A 10,822-nucleotide genomic window follows, 5' to 3' on the forward strand; every position below is an offset into this window, starting at 1 on the left:
GGAGGTGAAGGTGGTCACTGGAGGTGAAGATGGTAACTGGAGGTGAAGGTGGTAACTGGAGGTGAAGGTGGTAACTGGAGGTGAAGATGGTAACTGGAGGTGAAGATGGTAACTGGAGGTGAAGGTGGTAACTGGAGGTGAAGGTGGTAACTGGAGGTGAAGATGGTAACTGGAGGTGAAGGTGGTAACTGGAGGTGAAGGTGGTAAGTGAACAGCGATAGTGTGCAACATGCTCAGTAAAGCCTCCTTTTCAAAGCGCAACATCAGAAGCAGAACGACGAGCAGGCCTATAAAAGGAGCGAGATTACTCATGTCACACCTCACCAGTGCCTACGGAGAGCAAACTGAACGTGGGAACCAGTGCACACGCATGGCCCACAATTGTGCAGAGTAATACAATGTCTTAGAAACAGCCGTGTGTGGGCAGACGTGCACTCTGTGTGTGTGTGAATAGGCTTTTCTGGAAGGAACTTCTACAAAAATAGACGAAAACACCAAAAAAAGATATTTATTACACCTTACTCAGAAGAGCTGACAGCGACTTTCCACTGGCTGATATTTAATATCAGGGTGAAACTTTCTAACATAAGTTACACACAACTATCAGTACATCTTCACCCACGCGCACACAGGTGCACACAGGTGTGAAGCATCGTTCCCAGTGACTGGAGGGTCTACCACGGCCTCCAGGTGGGTTTGGAAGGAGCCCCGGAAAAAAAGCTGAGATCTTGACTTTCAGCCTCGTCTAAAGAGGAAAAGTGGTTCTGCTCAGATTCTGTCTCGTCCAGGTCCGAGTAGGGGTGATCGCTGCTGGACGGTGCGGGGGACCCCCAGGCGGCCGACCCCCCCCCACACGGGGGCCGAGTGCTCAGAGCGTCCGGGATCCCCCGCTGACGCTCTTGGTCGTTCAAGGGCATGCTCTCCATCAGGTGGTGCAGCAGCTCCGCGGCGAAGGTCTGGTCGACCCCGGGACAGGTGGACACGAAGGTGTGCACGTCGTGCATGCACTGGATGTAGCCCGCGGTGAAGCGCTCGCAGGCCTCCCGGCTGGAAGCTTCCGCGTCTGCAGGGGACATGGATCAGGAAGGCTGAGGCGTGAGCAGCCACCTGGGGCGCAGCTTCATGGCGTGAAGGTGTGGGTGGAGGTTACCTGGAGTCGGGTCCTGCAGGATGTTCTCCACGCGCTTGACCGTCATGGCCAAGAGTTCAGCATTCTCCAACTTTGACTGCAACTGAGCACAGCGGCAAAGACTCAGAGGCTCTATTCACCTTTTCTGGATGGAACCAACAGTTGTAAATGTTCTCTCACATCCGGCTCAGCGACGAGGAGCCTGAGTTCTTCCAAGCTCTTGTTGATTCGAGCCCTCCTCTTCTTCTCCACCAGCGGCTTCCTCGCCTGCGCCAGAAACAGCAACAGCAGCGGCGCCCCCCCCCCTCCCGTTAGATCAACGGAGACTTTTCGGAGTTACTTTAATTCAGGACCCCCTCACCTTTCGGTCTGATTCGAGCCCATCTCCTCTGTCGGTACCGTCGGCGTTGCTGCGCAGCGGGGCCATGTTGGTCCAGGTCCAGAGAGCCGTTAGAGACGGTCGGTGGCGCAATGGCCCACAGACTCGGCCGCGCAGGGGCTCATATATGCTCATTTACATGTGAATGGGGGGGGGGGGGGGGGGGGGGGGTAGTTTGGAGCTAGTGGGATGTCGCAGGGGTGGGGTGGGTTTCTCTGCACCCACCCCTGCAGCGGGACCATCAACCCGTCAGAAGCAGACTCATGAATCGGTTTCCGGCCGTCCCGTTGCGTCCCCGGTGGGGGGACTGGTTCTGCTCTGGGTCGCTTTCATGCCTGATTATGAGCGACCCGCTTCTCTCCTTTGAATTAGGCGGTGCTGCACGAGTGTGACACGCACATCACACCCGTGAGTCAGGGCTCCTGATCCTGATGAGCCAGCACTCTCAAACCGGACGAGCCGGGTGGCCGATTCCTGTTGTGTTGGAAGCTTTGCGGGCACCAACATCACCGCGTTGTCAAGTTAAACGTCTTCAACTTCAACGTTTTTGTCTTGAATGAGCTGCAAAGGTCTGAAATGCAGACGTGCTTTGTCATGGTTGTTGGTTACTACACAAACCCATAGTAATACAAATCTTACTACTACTACAATAATAACAATGCTGATAATGATAATAATAATAATAATAACAACAGCAACAACAGTTTGGCCCAGTCTGGACGAGACTTTGATCCATTCCTACATTTCCGGATGATGCTGCCGACAACAGGGACGCAGCTTTAAATAAAACACGGAAGACAATGCCTTATTGGGTGTTTGCCTTCACAATAAGAGCACGATGCTGCGGGTTTCAACCGAGCAGCAAACAAACACACTTTTTTACTTTAACCACGTGATAAGGAACTTAAGCGGATGGAACCGAATTTTTAAAAGGTTGAAACAACAGGTCTACCGCCCAGCAGAAAGGACTGGTCCGTACGGGCGCTCTTATTGTGACAGCACAGAGGCGGCGCTTCCTCCGGGCCCACTCAGCGCTCGTTCGTCAGAGCGGACGCGCTTGTGACGTCACCGAGGCCCGGGGGCGACGCTGCTGCTTCGCTATATAAAGTGTCCGGTTCGGTGCAGGAGAGCAGCTCACTGGACCCGCTGAGACAAAGCCGTCCGACACCGAACCAAACAAGCATGGTGAAGATCACCTTCCAGCCAGTGTCGGCGCAGAAGCCCGAGAAAGACGTGGATGGAGAGCAGATCAGGATACCTCAAGCTAGCGTGAGTGTGGCTGCTCTCTTCTTGTCGTTGTGTTGAATCTTCTGATTCTTGTGTCTGTAGGTTCCTGTCGACCCGCTATGCTGTCATATGAGTGCGTGATCATGTGCTTTAATAGGATTTATGACGTGAATCCAACACGGTTTAGCAGTCGCCTTCCTGTATGTTTCAAAATATGCACTCATGCAATACTTCAATAGGTGCAATTATATATTCATGTAAATAAGTCCAAGTTCTTTTGCATTGTATTTGGCACTATTTATCAGGAATAGCAGCCAATCCTATGCTAAAGGCAAAAGCTATAGCATGAATATTGACATTACGTCACCTTGCGAGAGGAGGGACTGCAGGTGACAGTTGTAGCTGGCGCACGGCTCCTGACGCGTGCACGGAGTTCTGTCAGAGTTGATGCCTGTCCTTTTAACCAGGAGACCACAACTGTCACATCTGCACCAGCCTGTGACGTCACCTGGCGTCATGCAGGTGGCAGCGAGGGAGCGGATGTGCTGGATGTGAATCCTGCCTCTGTGTCCACGGCACATTGGAAACAGGAGCATCACGACCGTTAAAACAGCCAGAGCGAGCGAGTCGCCGCAACAGCAGGCGGTGATGGACGCCAGGCTGCTCGCCGCCTTCTCTCGATGTCTGCACGTCTCGCATCACCTCAGGCCCGCAGACGCTGGATGACGCACGTCTTGCTCCTCTCAGCATCCCTCACCGGTTTGCTACGTCACAAAGGGCTGCGAGTGGCGTCACAGGTGGCGCCGGTCGCTCTATAAATACGCCCGCCTCCGCCGCGGGACTCCACGCATCAGGCCCCACTGAGGGCGAACTTCAAATATAGAAAGTGGAATTAGGCCTCTCAGAATAGACCCAGACGCCACGTGCCAGCATCTCCGTCAGAGCCTGGCACAATCTGTCCTCCCTGCTTCCCGTCTCCATGGCAACAGTAGTAGGGAAAGCCAGCAGATCGACTGTGAGACTGTGGGTGGGCAGCTGGTGCGTCTTCTTCCTCGTCCATCCTACGTCTACCAGATCTCCTCCTCTGACTAACCCGTTGGCAGCCTGCTCCTGTCAGAATTTCCTCTGGACTCGTGTCATCGGGAGCGTTTCCACGTGAACGTCTCCCGGCAGAGGCGTCGTCGTTACGGTAAACTCACAAGCATGTTGCTCCTCCTTCCAGGAACAGCTGGTTCTTCCCGTCAGTCCCAAGAGACAGTTCCCAAGCGGCCTGTGCTGCCTGACGCTGGGCCTGGTGGTCCTCACCTCGGCGCTGGTGACGGCCTCCGTCTACATCTACCGCCACTACTCCACAGCTCAGGTCGGTTCAGCTTCAGGTTCAGCTTCTGGTCCAGAGTCCAGAGAAGGAGCCGACTCGTGCTAACGCGCAGCTGTTTTGGCCCCGCAGCAGATTCCAGAAGACAGCTTGTTCCACTGCCGGATCGTTTACGAGGATTCCATTTACGCCCCGTTGAGGGGCCGGCAGGAGCTGGAGGAGAACGTCGGCATCTACCTTGATGACAACTACGAGCAGATCAGCGTTCCGGTGCCGCACTTTGGAGGCAGCGACCCTGCCGACATCATCCACGACTTCCAGAGGGTAGGCCCTCCTCCGCCGCCGCACGTTGTGGTAACACCCGCATAACCTGTTCTAACCCCCCATAACGACGGTTCCAGGGTCTCACAGCTTATCACGACATCGCTCTGGACAAATGCTACATCACCGAGCTCAACACCACCACGGTGATGCCACCGAGGAACCTGTGGGAGCTGCTCGTCAACGTCAAGGTGAGGCAAGGTCACTGCTGGGCGCCGTGGACCCCAGGGCGGACTCCCCTCTCTCATTGTTGGCGCCCCTTTGTCCTGCAGAGAGGGACGTACCTCCCGCAGACGTACATCGTCCAGGAGGAGATGATGGTGACGGGGAGGGTGAGGAACATGAGGCAGCTCGGGCCCTTCATCCACCGGCTGTGCTACGGCAAAGACACCTACCGCCTCCGGCGCCGCAGCCAACGCCGACGTGAGTGCACGCCTCGCCAGCATGACCCGCGAAGTCACGAGCAACTGGCGTTCAGGCCGCCATGTGGCGCCTACGTGGTCGCCCGCAAGACCCGGTGAATCAGAGGGAAATCCGGTGTGACGGCGCCGCCGGGCGCCGCGTCACGCCGGACACAAACGCAGCCAGAACCAAATATGGAAATATTCCCAGCAGCACTTGAGACAGTTTCAGTAGCGTGATGTCCTCCGCCACCAGCTATCACGGCGTGTGTGTGTGAGTGTGTGTGTGTGTGTGTGTGGGGGGGGGGGGCAGCTTGGGAACTTCCTGCTACAGATCGTGAGTCACTGAAACATCCACACTGTGGAGGAGGCAGTGATGCAGGCGGGTGAAGTCGGTGTTGCTGCTGCTTTTGATTCGCTGTGGCCATGACGCACCGCCCCCCCCCCAGGTTGAGCTAAATGGGGCGAGATCACAGGCGTCTGTGGGCGGGGCTACCTTGCTATGGCGAGGGCTGGAGCTGCCTGTCAGTTAACCACGCGTGTCTGTCTGTGTTGCAGGCATGGAGAGGCGGGAGGCGAGGACGTGCCACAGCATCCGTCACTTCGAGAACACGTTCGTGGTCGAAACTGTGATCTGCGACAGAGTCTGAATCTGCGGCGGAAATCTCAGCCATCCAATAGCGACGCCGATTCCAAACCATACCTCTAATTCTTTAGGCTTTTACCTGCACTTTACCTGCTCGTCTCAACGTGTCCGTCTGACCAGGGAGTTCTGTTGTTGAGCCTTTTCAGTGTAGAGGTGATCCGCCTGTAGCGTGTCAGGAGACGTGAGCGTGCCCGATACTCATCACCACCTTTAGTTTCCTGTCACTGTGGGCACTGGTGGGGGGGGCCGCGCCACCGTGCGCTCCAGCTGACCTTTGTTTCGCGGGTACTTTTATTTCCGAGGCCGGAAGAGGCCGAACTTACCTCACGTAGTTTCTGACGATGCCTGTATGTAACTTCAGCTGTACCGAAGCAATATTCTGTACTTATTTAAAGCATATTGTTACTTGCATAGATTTTTATCTCAAACTGAGCTGTGTTGCGTCTCTTTCCTTTCCTTTGGTCCCCCCCCCCCCTTCGTTGGATCAAATGGCTTTAGACTGTAAATCGTGCTTTAGAGGGAGGGGCAGGAACCACAGTGTGAGAGCGCCGCTGCCAAAGGCGGCGCCGAGGGAACGCCGAGAAGGCTTTTTACTGTAGACGACATCAAAGGCTCACGACTGCTCGCCATGTTTCCCTCTCTGAAGGGTGGATTCATCCCAGGGGCGGGAGCGAGCGCCGGCGCCCTCTGGATCACTGCGCTCATTGTACAGACACATTTTCATGGAATATCTCGCCGCTTTGAAAAATAAACCAGGATCAACATGTTGTGTGTTGTGGATGTTGTTGTGGGGGGAGGAGCTGGCGCCGGCCGCCGTGGAGACGGTCGGGGGCTGACGTTGGGCCGGCCGCCGCTCAGATTCGTCCGAGAAACTTCACTTTTGATCATTTTTATACTGCAAATATGACGTTTGTCCTTCTAAAACAGACTAAAACAGACAATAATTCAGCAGCTGCTTTTTAAATGAAGAAACTTTAATACTTCTGCATATAACAGTTAATTTGACAACAGATTAGAGTTTTAATCATAATTGAATTTAAATGTACAAAATACACGTGTATAAATTTAAAAGCCAGATTGAAAGTGCAGTTTTATCTTCAACGTTTACAGTCACGCGCTCGGCGCCGCCCTCGGCATGGGGCCGACCGCCGCCGCGCAGGTTTGAGGCGCGTTGGTGCTCGTGCCGCCACAATAATTACACGACTAAGCAGTAAATCTGTCACAGGCGCTACGGATGATGACTGACACCAAAATGTTGAACTGCTCCGTCGCCAGAGCAACAGGAACGTTTCCCTGCAGGATGCTTCCTGTTTCGTGCAGATTAGGAACATAAAGGGACTGGAACCAACGGGCCGCAGGTGAGGGCTGCAGGCCCGGGGACGGTGCCCCCCTTCCCTCATTGTTCCATTGACGTCTCTGAGCTTCTCAGCATTCAGGGCACCTGTTTGCGACCTGGTTTCACAGGCTTCTTTGTGGGTTTTCGTGTATGCAAACACTTCCTGTTCTCAGACCAAAAGCTGGTTTTTCTCCTCTGAATGTTGAACTTTGGGCCCAGCTGCTGTCACGCCGGCCCGTTTCCCCCCTGTTTCAGACCTCTGAAGTGCTGCAGGTGGTTCTTCTCTGCCTGAAGACCGAGAGCTTTAAGGTCTTTTTGCTGCTTCTCACCTCGTGGGCGATGAAGTAGTAGCACAGAGCGTCCAGGCAGCAGGTGACGTTGGACACACACATGCTCATCTGGATGAAGAAGCTGATGCTGCGCTGGGCGCCGCAGTCCTGGATCACCCCCTGATGCACCTGGGTCAGAAGATAAAGCATCACTGTCAAAAACCTTCTTCTGCCTTTGCTGCTTTGATGTGTATTTGTTGCCCGCGGCCTTAGGTTGCACCGCGTTCAGGAGTTCAATAAAGCGCCTTTTAAAACGCACAAATGGAACTTGTGAACATGTTTGAGGACTTGAGGAACTCACCAGGAACTGCAGCAGGATGGCCAAGTGACTGGAGGTGAAAGGCAGCAGGAAGGCGCTCAGGCTGCTGTAGATGATCTTCACGCAGGCTCGGCTCTGCGGGCTGTGCTGGCCCGACTGCTGAAGGGTCCAGATGATCTGGGCCGAGCAGGAAACCAGCACCAGCGCTGGCGCCAGGAAGCCAAACACCAGCAGGCAGCTGATGACCAGAGGGTTCCAGCCCTTGTCTGAAAACCTGTGGAAGCAGTGGAAGTCCGTCTCCCCGAGCTCCCTGAAGTGATAGCTGGTGGGGAAGATCGCCGCCAGCACCACGACCCAGACCCCCACGCACGCCGCCAGGGCCGCCCGTGGCGAGCGCAGCTGCTTGGCTTTGAAAGGGTGGCAGATGGCCAGCCAGCGGTCCACGGCGATGCTCAGGATGGTGTAGATGCTTCCGTAAATCCCCACAAAATACAAACTTTCCAGGACTGAGCAGAGAGGCTGGAGGTGGGCCGGCCAGGGGTTGCTGGTGGCGTGCATCTTGAAGGGAAGGAGGAAGAGGAGGAGGAGGTCCATCAGAGCCAGGCTGCTCATGTAAATGGTGGACTCTGTCCATTTCCGTAGAAGAAGGCAGAAGACCACCAGCGCCATGGCGTTCAGGATAAAACCGCACACGAAAATGGGCACGTAGACCGCCAGCTCCAGGTACACCATCAGATGGTCGACCGCTTCAAAGGAGCAGTTGCTCGCCATGACGGACGGTTGAGCCGAAGTTCTCCACTCAGGAGTTCCTGTCCGTGAGTGACGCTCCTACACAGAAACCTCTGAGGGCCCCAGCTTGAATCCTTCAGCTCTGCAGCATCTCCAAACTCATCAAAATCAGGATAAAAAGGGCTCAGCGACACCCCGCCGTGCGTGCGTCCGTCCGTCTGTCTGTCTGTCTGTGTGTGTGCCAGACGCACTTCTGTTTTCTCTACCATGGTTGCACCACCACTTCCTGAGACGCTGAGCCAACGTCTGTGGGTCGACGCTCCGGCGGGCGCTGCAGAAAGTGAAAGCACGTCTCAAAAGTCAGCGCGAGATCCATCTTCTGGGAGCCTGAATGTCCCTCAGCTTTGGCAGGTCCTCCTCCTGCTGCCCCACATGGAGGAGAAAAGGACGGGGCTGCACTTCCTGAAGAGGAATTTACACAACTGAAAATGCAGACGCAGCTCATGTGATTCTCCTGATGTCACGTCAGATGGCTTTGATGTTTGGGCATCTGTTGGCGGGTCAGGTGACTCTTTCATTCCATGCGTCACTGCAACAAGCCTGCTGAACAGAGTGTGTGTGTGTGTGTGTGTGTGAGGTTATTTCTGATTATTTTAAGGCTTCCGGGTTTCAGTGAACCAGAGAACAGGTAATCACCACTGATTGAAAGGTCACAGAGATCAAAGAAAAAGAGAAAAAAGACCATTTTTCATTTTACAAAAGAAGGCGGAAGAACCTGTTAAAGGATCACTTTTATTTTCTCTTTATTGTGTTCAAATTAAGGGAGTACTGGTGATTCTGTTGTGTGAAAAGATCCCAGAAACTAAAATCCATTTATTTCCATTAAAATGACCCATAAAATAAACTACACAACCTTTCACACTTGGTAACATCTGAGTCATATTTGCTCTACTTCCAATTGGATAACCCACAAATTTCAGCAAACACGACTAACAAAAAAAAGCACCAACATGCAGAAATAAAAGCAAACGAAGGCACAAAGAGCCTCTTCAAACTCTGCCAACTGGGACAAAAACAAATATATGAAGGAAACTGAAAACAGGAACGTTCGGAGCGACCAGAGGGCCGTTCAAGAGCGCAAATCAGGGCCCTGCCTGGGCGCACACACACACACACACGCACACACACGCACACACAGACACACACACACACAGACACACACACAGAAGTTTTGACTTTAGGAAGCGGTGAACTTTCTGAGTGTGATGATGATGAGGGCCAGGAGGACAGATGCTCCCAGGAAGACGGCGATAACGATGGCTGTGATGGCTCCAGGTCCCAGCACACCTACACACACACACACACACACACGGGGGGGGGGGGGGGTTAGTAAAGCAAACACTCATCTAGGTGAGTTCTGATGTTTGCTGAACCTTCATCGCTGGCCGGGACGTGTGTGCTGTCTGTGTAGTCGAAGGTGAAGGGCTGCCCCGTCATGTCCTGGAAGGGGTCCTTGGTGATGACGTCCCCGGGAGGTTCTCCAGAGATGGTGTCCTGGGTGTCCCTGGATATTGTCACCGTCTCTGTAGGCGAAGGAAGCAGCCACTGAAACGTGTGTCAGCTTCAGCCCTCAGCCTCTCAGACCCCGTCCCCCGTCCCCTGTCCTCTGTCCCCTGACAGGGAAGCCTTGAGGTGTCCTCTCAGGACCTGAACCTAAACTGATGGGGTCTGCGTCCCCCCCCCAGGCCTGGATCTCCTGGCCTCGGTAGATCCAGGCCTGGGGCCAGGACGGCCATCAATGAGGCCTTGAGCCGGCTTCACAAAAGGCAGCCTGTGCGGCCGAGGAGGGCGGAGGACTGGCCAGACCCAGATCAGGCCGCGGCGAGTCAGCGGGGGACAAACAAAGTTGTTTATGAACCGGCGCCTTCTGGGCCGATGATGTAACGAGAAGCTGAAACACAGAACAAGCAGGTTTTCCACCTGTGTGTTTCCAGCAGCAGCTATTGCCCAACAGGACTCGTGCTCGTCTCAACTTTTATTTCAAATGTTTTTCTTTGATCCAACATCTCGGACCTCTCGAGGCTCAACGCTCCTCTAGTGACCACCAGCACCACGACCCATTCAGCCTCCTCACGTCTGAGGACGCGGAGGCATCAAACACACCTCTGCGCACCTTCCTCGCGTGTTAACTCTCCCACGAGACGAGGACGAACGAGGACAAACGAGGACGAACGAGGACAAACGAGGACGAACGAGGACAAACGAGGACGAACGAGGACAAACGAGGACAAACGAGGACGAACGAGGACAAACGAGGACGAACGAGGACGAACGAGGACGAACGAGGACGAACGAGGACGAACGAGGCACGTGGCCGGAGGGACCACGCAGAACCACACCAGCATCTGTTGACTCGTGCCGTTGCCACGACGCCGACGGCGTCCGAAGAGAGCAGACAGAGGTGAAAGAGCGGCGGCGCCGCCGCAGGAGCGCGGTGGACGGCAGCAGCCGCGTGACTCACCTGTGCGCAGCAGGGCCACCGACAGCCCCACCAGCACCAGCAGGAAGCATCTGCTCAGTTTGTCGCTGTCAACCATGACGACCGAGAGACGGGGCGAAGACGCTCCGGGACCCTGCGACCACGTTCAAAAGTGGGAGAGAAGCAGGAGAGCAGCAGGCGAGGGGGAGACGTGTGTGTGTGGGGGGGGGGGGCAGAGGTGTCTCACAGAGTGGACATTGTGAGCGGAGCAC

The 10,822-nt window shown here is 54.9% G+C and overlaps 3 protein-coding genes across 4 annotated transcripts; 1 reads left to right on the top strand and 2 right to left on the bottom strand.

Annotated features, from left to right (window-relative positions):
* Positions 1 to 482: 482 nt before the first annotated feature.
* LOC115248575 (transcription cofactor HES-6-like) lies at positions 483 to 1,677 on the bottom strand. Its single transcript, XM_029832322.1, has 4 exons — positions 1,491 to 1,677; positions 1,310 to 1,396; positions 1,151 to 1,232; positions 483 to 1,063 (listed from the first exon to the last, which is right to left on the bottom strand). The coding sequence occupies exons 1-4, from the start codon at positions 1,641 to 1,643 to the stop codon at positions 675 to 677; spliced, it is 711 nt and encodes a 236-aa protein (XP_029688182.1). The 5' UTR covers positions 1,644 to 1,677; the 3' UTR covers positions 483 to 674.
* Positions 1,678 to 2,525: 848 nt separating this feature from the next.
* LOC101078053 (integral membrane protein 2C-like) lies at positions 2,526 to 6,185 on the top strand. Of its 2 annotated transcripts, none has more exons than XM_003978181.3 (6): positions 2,526 to 2,777; positions 3,958 to 4,095; positions 4,186 to 4,374; positions 4,452 to 4,562; positions 4,644 to 4,794; positions 5,331 to 6,185. In XM_003978181.3, exons 1-6 carry the CDS (start codon positions 2,691 to 2,693, stop codon positions 5,420 to 5,422), a joined length of 768 nt encoding a protein of 255 aa, XP_003978230.2. In that variant the 5' UTR covers positions 2,526 to 2,690; the 3' UTR covers positions 5,423 to 6,185. The 2 variants fall into 2 exon arrangements, with proteins under 2 accessions (XP_003978230.2, XP_011617798.2); XM_011619496.2 differs by having other exon boundaries at positions 2,538 to 2,777; positions 4,183 to 4,374.
* A 189-nt stretch (positions 6,186 to 6,374) lies between these two features.
* LOC101062365 (G-protein coupled receptor 55-like) lies at positions 6,375 to 10,781 on the bottom strand. The gene is made up of 4 exons (XM_029832321.1): positions 10,593 to 10,781; positions 9,505 to 9,654; positions 7,385 to 9,418; positions 6,375 to 7,212 (listed from the first exon to the last, which is right to left on the bottom strand). The coding sequence occupies exons 3-4, from the start codon at positions 8,111 to 8,113 to the stop codon at positions 7,006 to 7,008; spliced, it is 936 nt and encodes a 311-aa protein (XP_029688181.1). The 5' UTR covers positions 8,114 to 9,418; positions 9,505 to 9,654; positions 10,593 to 10,781; the 3' UTR covers positions 6,375 to 7,005.
* Between the last annotated feature and the right edge of the window lie 41 nt (positions 10,782 to 10,822).

Source organism: Takifugu rubripes, unplaced genomic scaffold (assembly GCF_901000725.2).
Source record: "Takifugu rubripes unplaced genomic scaffold, fTakRub1.2, whole genome shotgun sequence".
Lineage (NCBI taxonomy): Eukaryota > Metazoa > Chordata > Actinopteri > Tetraodontiformes > Tetraodontidae > Takifugu > Takifugu rubripes.

What these genes read in the sequence shown, in the direction of transcription:
- LOC101062365 (XM_029832321.1), bottom strand. Translation starts at nt 8,113, where the DNA reads ATGGCGAGCAACTGCTCCTTTGAAGCGGTCGACCATCTGATGGTGTAC. An exon ending in CCATCCTGCTGCAGTTCCTG is followed by an intron (nt 7,213 to 7,384) that starts GTGAGTTCCTCA and finishes CTTCTGACCCAG; the next exon opens with GTGCATCAGGGGGTGATCCA.
- LOC101078053 (XM_011619496.2), top strand. Translation starts at nt 2,691, where the DNA reads ATGGTGAAGATCACCTTCCAGCCAGTGTCGGCGCAGAAGCCCGAGAAA. An exon ending in GCCACTACTCCACAGCTCAG is followed by an intron (nt 4,096 to 4,182) that starts GTCGGTTCAGCT and finishes TTGGCCCCGCAG; the next exon opens with CAGATTCCAGAAGACAGCTT. An exon ending in GCGCCGCAGCCAACGCCGAC is followed by an intron (nt 4,795 to 5,330) that starts GTGAGTGCACGC and finishes TCTGTGTTGCAG; the next exon opens with GCATGGAGAGGCGGGAGGCG.
- LOC115248575 (XM_029832322.1), bottom strand. Translation starts at nt 1,643, where the DNA reads ATGAGCATATATGAGCCCCTGCGCGGCCGAGTCTGTGGGCCATTGCGC. An exon ending in GGCTCGAATCAGACCGAAAG is followed by an intron (nt 1,397 to 1,490) that starts GTGAGGGGGTCC and finishes TTTCTGGCGCAG; the next exon opens with GCGAGGAAGCCGCTGGTGGA. An exon ending in TCCTCGTCGCTGAGCCGGAT is followed by an intron (nt 1,233 to 1,309) that starts GTGAGAGAACAT and finishes CGCTGTGCTCAG; the next exon opens with TTGCAGTCAAAGTTGGAGAA.